General features: G+C 40.1%; 1 protein-coding gene across 2 annotated transcripts; it reads right to left on the bottom strand.

The window, feature by feature from the left end:
• Positions 1 to 803: 803 nt before the first annotated feature.
• Positions 804 to 6,616, bottom strand: atxn7l3b (ataxin 7 like 3b). Of its 2 annotated transcripts, none has more exons than XM_084740818.1 (9): positions 6,484 to 6,616; positions 5,924 to 5,974; positions 5,683 to 5,806; positions 5,436 to 5,568; positions 3,618 to 3,789; positions 3,093 to 3,193; positions 2,950 to 2,972; positions 2,753 to 2,798; positions 804 to 1,326 (listed from the first exon to the last, which is right to left on the bottom strand). In XM_084740818.1, exons 3-9 carry the CDS (start codon positions 5,731 to 5,733, stop codon positions 1,247 to 1,249), a joined length of 606 nt encoding a protein of 201 aa, XP_084596944.1. In that variant the 5' UTR covers positions 5,734 to 5,806; positions 5,924 to 5,974; positions 6,484 to 6,616; the 3' UTR covers positions 804 to 1,246. The 2 variants fall into 2 exon arrangements, with proteins under 2 accessions (XP_084596944.1, XP_084596945.1); XM_084740819.1 differs by lacking the exon at positions 6,484 to 6,616 and adding an exon at positions 6,301 to 6,435.
• Between the last annotated feature and the right edge of the window lie 543 nt (positions 6,617 to 7,159).

Below are 7,159 nucleotides of genomic sequence, written 5' to 3'. Positions count from 1 at the left end.
CAGATGTCGGAGTTTAGAAGGAGCACTTGAAGGCAGCATAACTGTCAGTTCTGGGAACCCAGTGCAGAACACTCGACTTTGGTTTAAGTTCCAACCAGTTCCAACTGTGTGAACTGTTGCATTTTCCATTTCTCAGTTCCTCCAGAATAAGATCTACAGCAGTGGGTTAGTGGAAAAATAACTCCCACAAAGCAACATTTAACGTCTCTCACAACTTATTAAAATAATCAGAAGTCAAACATCTCTCGACCTCTTCATTTGATCAACAGCCTCCCCTGTTGGTCATTTGGTTTGAGGTTTTAAAAAAAACACAATTCAGTGTTAAAAGTTTGAAGGCAACAGGAGAAATAAAGACAGGTAACAAATCATTTATTATGCTAGACAGATGAAACAAACTGAGCCATGATAGCAGCAATTCAACTATTGGAATATTTACACTATCACTTCACACCAAGGATATATGTAACCCTTTACAATGTAAACACATGATACAAAGACATTTTTGAATGCTAGAAAACAAGCTGATCTATCCACCAAAAAATGAAACAAAACAAACCTGTTTTCTGCAGCAAATACCTGCTTGTACAATTAGAAGTTCACTTTTAAAACAAGTTTCCACAGGTGAATGACAAATCTCTCTCACACACACCATTATTGTAATCCAACTGCAGAACTGTGAGTCTAACAGTGAATGTGAAAATAAAAAGACAAACCATTAATAATGATTGTCTTTGACATTTTTTTTTTTCAAAGAATGAGATTTTAAAAGGTGAGGAAATATAAGTACACCTAATGGCTAATCATTTCTGTATTTTTTAAGAAACAACATACTGTATGTGCACGCTTTCACTCTTCACACAGCTGCCTCTGCTTGGCCGCTGAATGAGTTACAACAGAATTTACCTCTGTGCAGTGAAATTGTGATATTCATTATTTTGGACTCCAGCAAAAATGTCTGAAACAAAATTTACTACACAAGAGAAAAAAAAAAAATGAGTGTTGGTACGATGATTTCGTGAGAAAAAAAAACAAAAAAAACAAATCTGTCAAGTATACAGTGGGAGGTCTGGACTGCTTCTGCAGAGCAGCAAAACGCCATAAATGTCACCTATAACATTGACGTCCATTGATTTCACAACACAAAGAACCAAGGGTGAAGTGTTATTGGTCTTCCCGTGCGCGTGTGTGCGTCTGTGTGTATGTGCACACACGATGGTAAGAGAATGTGTGTTTGTGGCCGAGTGAGTTACTGAGGGAATGCCTCGTCTTTCATCAGCATGCGCGGGCTCTCCTGGTTGTCCATGCGACGTCTGGGACCCATCATATCTATGGGAATAAAGAGGAGGCTGGATGTCACCGGTCGACTGTGGTGATTTGAATGAGTATTTAGTTCATTTTCATCATTTCTCTGGATCAATGTAAGACATAATGAAGGACAAAATCAAAACAATATTGGCAGGAATGGACCAAACCCTCATGCAGACATGAACTTATTGGATCTACAGTGGGGTGGGCTTCTGTATTCTAAAATCCAATAACTGCACTAACAGGACTTGTTAAAGGGACAGTATGGGATTTTTGAAGTGTGGTTATGTGACAGTCAAACATATTACCTATAGTAGATCGCATATTAGTCACCTTAAAAAAGTCCCACATTAAAAAAAAGCAGCAGGAGCACCAATGTTGGAATATTTTCACACATATTTTCATAAAGCTTTACCTTGCTGTCAGACAGCCATTTCTGATGGGAAGAAAAATTACATTTTCCCCACAAAACACAGGAGTTGCTGGTCTACTGCTGCTTCGATCAGGTTATTTTCATTATTGTGTGACTTCAGTGAACCCAAACAAACTCTTTAACACACTAAAGTCACACAATAACACAAACAAAGTAGAAGACCAAGGCAGCGGTAAACCTGCAACTCCCGTGGTCTGCAGGGAAAAATAAGTGTTTTTGCCAAGGGAGTCCAGTTGCTTTGGGGAGAGCAGGTTCTGGCTTATATAATGTTGTTTCCCCATCGGAAAAGGCTGTCTGATGGCAAGGTAAAGCCATGAAAACATTCACAACACAGCATACACTTAGACTCTCCAAACTGGTGGTGTGCTGACCACATTTACTGTTCATAATACAATGATTAAGGATAAATACCCCACAGAATCCCACTTCAAAAAATCTGAACTATGCCTTCAAGACATATGAATATGTTAAAGATTATTAGACATATATATTATACAACTTCTGGTGTTATGATTGTAATAACATGTTGCATATGCTCTAATCTTAATATACTACATACTGTGTTGGTTGTTACATTATCCACTGTGTATGTCACTAACAAAGTTATTATATACATAAGCAGTATACTGATATACACTGGTTTTATGATTTCTGAGTATTTTAATTTTGGATTTTTCCAAAAATGTTCCTGTGACTTTCTTTGCAATATGCGGCCTGCATCATGCAAAAGGGTCTCACACAAAAATTCTACTAAATACTACATATAATCTATATTTCACCGTATCGTCTAAATGCTGTTGCATGTACTGTTTTCCAGTGGCTTAGAGGTAAAATTAACACAGGCATGAAACGGTCCATGATCAGGAATATTATATGATGTAAGATGCATTCCTGATATTTGGAATTCCCACAACTGTTGTACTATATTTTAACAGGTAGGGTGTCATTTAAACAGTGATACGTATTTGAAGGCTATAAAGTGCAAACTACAGACAAGAAGAAGTTATTACTTACTGTTCTTATGCTTAAATGATTTGGATCTTCTGGGTGAGTTTGGATTCTGAGGCAGAAAAAGAAAATATATTTTTTTGGTGAGTGGACAAATCAGGAATAATACAGATGAATGAATCATGGGGATAATAAAACAGTAAAATGCTCCCCAAGATTGCTATATTTATCATGAAGGCTTTAGCAAAGAAAACAAAGGATACCTTATCAGATTTTCTTTTCTTGGCTGTAAAAGAAAGACATAAAATTTCAGATCACTTTAATTTCACGTGTGCCACTTTACTCGATCATAGCAATCAGCATCACTATAAAGAGGTAAAAAAAAAAAGTACAACCAGTAAATCACCTTTCTTTTCTGCCCCGTAAGACCAGTCATTATCATTGACGTCGTCGTTATCCTCTTGGTCACTCTCTGACTTGTTGTTGGTGTTGTTACCGGTGACTATTCTGTAGAAGTGGGAAGAATAAGGCATGACACAAACACAATGACTCAGCATTACTCACCACAAATAACAGTTGGATTATAAAACAAATACATTCTGACCTAAAACTATTTTATACCATTTTTTTTTTGTTTTGTAACACTTATTTTGTGAAATATAGGGAAAGAGGCCAGAACTTCTCCAGCATATACACATAATTAAAAAGTTTTATTACACCTCCACAACATGAATACTGTACAAGTGAACCATTAAGTACTTTGTCTATCTTAATTATCATGCTCATAGTAAGAGGATTAACTTTAATGAGCTGACAGGACAGTGGAAGAGGTGTGCATCAGCACAGTACAGAGTCAGAATCCAATTTGGAGAAGCAAACTTGCTCTGAGCTTGAATTGGTTTAGAGATCTCTCCGTGTTTGGCCGTCTTACCTGCGGTTGGCAATGCGGCTGCTGTTGCGTCCCATTCCTAGGCATTTCTCCAGGTGAGGGGCAAAGCGTGACGCGGCAATGCTTCGGCTGCAGTTGGGACACACGCACTCCTTGTTTTTCCACTGGTTGTACACCTGGCCAAACACATCCAGTCCCGGCTGGTCCACAATTTCTGGAAATGTGAAGCAGACAATTGACAGTTTTGCTTTATAATATGGTAAAGTGGAATGGTTCGAACCTACTGTTGATTTACAGAGATTTTATTGTTTGAATGTATTGTTCCTATATATTTGGCCTTTTTAATTATACAGTGTTGTTATTTACAAAAATCTCTGGTGACACCTTATAGCTAACTTACTGTAACTTTTTGATCCACCAGCCAAATGGCCAATGAATGCTGAAATTTTACCAGCCTCTCTACAGATTACCATTGTCTTTCCTCGCCGGTGCTAATTTTGTGCCTTGCCTGAAGTTGTTCGGTGACCTCTTGGATCCACAATCTTCACATAAATTTATTATCTACATGTATCAGAAATTTTGTCATCAGAATTTGTATGTAATGTGATTTTGTTGATCTGCTCTGTGCACACAACATCTGTTGCATGTCTGTTTGTATTGGGAGAGAAACCTCCTCTGTGTGTGTGTGTGTGTGTGTGTGTGTGTGTGTGTGTGTGTGTGTGTGTGTGTGTCACGCTATTTTTAAGCACTGACCCTATGGACTTTCAAGGCCCTAAATTTGGTGGCCACAGTTCATTCTTGGTGGCCTAAATGTAAAATTATGTACAAACAATATAACAAACACAACTTAACCCAGCCTTCCTTAATTGTGGATTGTTTCCTGAAGGCATTTTTTTCAGTGAAAAATGTGAATAAGCTTCTCGGCTAGTTGAGGAAACCAGCTGCACATATCACAGTACATTACATCCTTATATTTGCCATATTCTACCTAATTAAACTCCTGTTTCATTTCTCTCTGAAATTTTCACTGCTGTTTTGGTTTTTCATAGTCTACCTTTTGTGTTTCTGGTTCCTCTGGAAGGACCATAGTGACAGTTTGAATGAACACAGTACACCCATACTTCACTTGGTGAAGGGTTGCAGTATGGGGGTGAAATCTGGTGGCCACCTACATGGACTATTTAGTAGCCACAGAGTAACTTTTTTGGCCACAGGCCATGATTAATGTTGAACCCTGGTGAGTTTTTTCATATTTTTTTTCCCCTGTTAAAAGGGTTTTCCACATTGAGAGTCCAGGGACAGAGGGTGTCGTACACTGTACAGATTGTAAAGCCCCCTGAGGCAAAGTAAATTGTGATTTTCAGCTATATGACTAAAATTTGGCATGACTTGTTTTTTTTCCCACTACCTTGAGGTAATATTAATATGAGTTGGCAGCTCCAACAGCTGAGCCTCAAGGGAAGCTCAGTGAATGGAAATGAAAAATATTAGTTATGAAAAGGAGATCACATAGACTAGTCTACATGTTAGTGATCTGGTTAAAGAATTTAGGGGGACTTTACCATTTTTCCCACTTTCCAAGAGTTAGAAACTAACGAATGCCTTATGACAGGCCTTTTAAATGAATTTGGTGCAGCCTTGAGTTACGCCAAACAACAATATAAACCTATTGTGGCTCAATTCATGAGTGTCTGTGGAATCAAATAACATAATCATGATTCCTTAAACATCCAGGAATTGAGCAAAGTAGGAAAGTAAACTAAGGGGGGCATCTTACACCAAGCTTTGTTTGAGGGGAAGCCCAACGTTTCAGACTTTGAAAACCCCTGCACTAGGCAGACGCAATGACTTTGTGCTCACCAAAGTCCCTCATGCTTTCTTGGTCCGTGTCATCCAGGAAAAAATAGCCCTGCTTGACGGCCCGGTGGACCTCGAAGCAAAGACCCAGGCATGCATCCTCCACCAGGTCAGACAGGATGTCCTGAGCTAGGCCCTGGCAGGGAAGGGGAAACAAACACACACAGGTCAGACCACTATCTGCAGAGGTGCCATGCATTTCCAAACCCTACTCGAACTGTCCTCACACTGTGGCTTTGCTCTACTGTACCTCCAGCTTGCTGTTGTCCAGGCTGGACATTGAAACCTCCTCCATTTTCATTTGCCAGAACTACCAGATGAGCCGACACTGCTGTGGTCATGCTGTAGCGCAGCAAGCATCGGCCAAAACAGGGCTGCAGCAGGAGGAAAACACACAGTTAGCAACACGGTGGCGTTAAAATCCTCTCCAGCCCAATGAATGTAAATCAGTGGCGCACGTTTGACGCCTTCACTGTGATGCAGCTACTCACAACTGCACGTTGAACACTGCCAGGCAGGGACACACTTCCCACGTTTATAACCTGCGAATAACAACAGAACACAAGAGCTTAGCGTCGGTGTGGTGGCGCCGCAACATCTCGAACACGACGTTAGCTCAGTTTTCAGTCGGAGAAGTGCTGTCTGATGAGAGTAGCTTAGCCAAAACCCTGCTGAAGAAAACAAAGAGCGTGGCTGCGAATAGGCTGGAGGGACTGAACATGTTAAGAGGTTACAGGAGAGGCTGGGTCCTCCTCACAAGCACCACAGCGGCTAAAGCTATTATATGAACGTGCAAAATGTGGCAGGCTAGGCGGAGTAAACACGAATAAAGTGACATTTGCGTGCGACTGAATGGTTAAAGAATTACATTTGACTAACAGCGAGGCGAGTCCCCGAACCCAACACTGCTGCTGCACTGCGGCTGTCCGCCTCTCAACCCCTCGCACAAACCCAGAAAAACACCTAAACGACCCTAGTTCCCCAGATTAAAGCCTAACCGCGAAGAAAACCGCAACCACGGCTCGGCAAATGGCTAATTGTGTTTATTTACCTATTTCGGCAGGCATCCATCTTTACATCACAGAGATCAGACAGGAGCAATCGATCGCAGCGCGAGTTCCCACCGAGCGCTTCCTTTGCAGCAGAGCTCAGTCAGCTCCAGCAGAGTGTGTTTCTCATCCAGGCCACCATGTGACTGCGTGCTAACACATGCAACTGAGGGTTATAACTGGCATTTTATTTGGCTCTGTAGAAGTTATTATAAACCATCACATTTTTTGAAAAACCCTGGTCTGGCTTGTGTCTGGTTATTTGAACTTTTGGTATCATTTTACAATGACACTACTTCAATGATTTAATTCAATGATTTATGATTATTATTTTTTATTAGGTTAACACTTACTAAGTCACTAATAAATTATTCTAAACAAATTATAACACACATCGATGCTGGCTCACTATTTGGCAAGGTCCAATTACTGCTTATTGGTTATTTCACACTGTAGGCAACAGATGCCCAAATCTGATTTTTATCTTCTCAAATGTGACTCAGATCTGATTTTGTCATGCCAGTGTGAACAACACAAATCAATTCTGACTGGGCCACCACATTCATTCTGCATGCCTTAAGTGCTCTATTTTTTTGTTTGTTTGGCTGTAAGGCTGCACAATATGGTAAAAACAAAACATTTTGCAATTATTTTGACTGTACTGTGATTGCAATTACA

Source organism: Lutjanus erythropterus, chromosome 17 (genome assembly GCF_056507025.1).
Source record: "Lutjanus erythropterus isolate fLutEry1 chromosome 17, fLutEry1.hap2, whole genome shotgun sequence".
Classification (NCBI taxonomy): Eukaryota; Metazoa; Chordata; class Actinopteri; order Lutjaniformes; family Lutjanidae; genus Lutjanus; species Lutjanus erythropterus.
Note: the sequence above shows the minus strand (reverse complement) of the source record. Positions and strands in the feature narration are given on the sequence as shown.

What these genes read in the sequence shown, in the direction of transcription:
- atxn7l3b (XM_084740818.1), bottom strand. Translation starts at nt 5,733, where the DNA reads ATGAAAATGGAGGAGGTTTCAATGTCCAGCCTGGACAACAGCAAGCTG. An exon ending in AGCCGCATTGCCAACCGCAG is followed by an intron (nt 3,194 to 3,617) that starts GTAAGACGGCCA and finishes CCACTTCTACAG; the next exon opens with AATAGTCACCGGTAACAACA. An exon ending in TTACGGGGCAGAAAAGAAAG is followed by an intron (nt 2,973 to 3,092) that starts GTGATTTACTGG and finishes TTTCTTTTACAG; the next exon opens with CCAAGAAAAGAAAATCTGAT.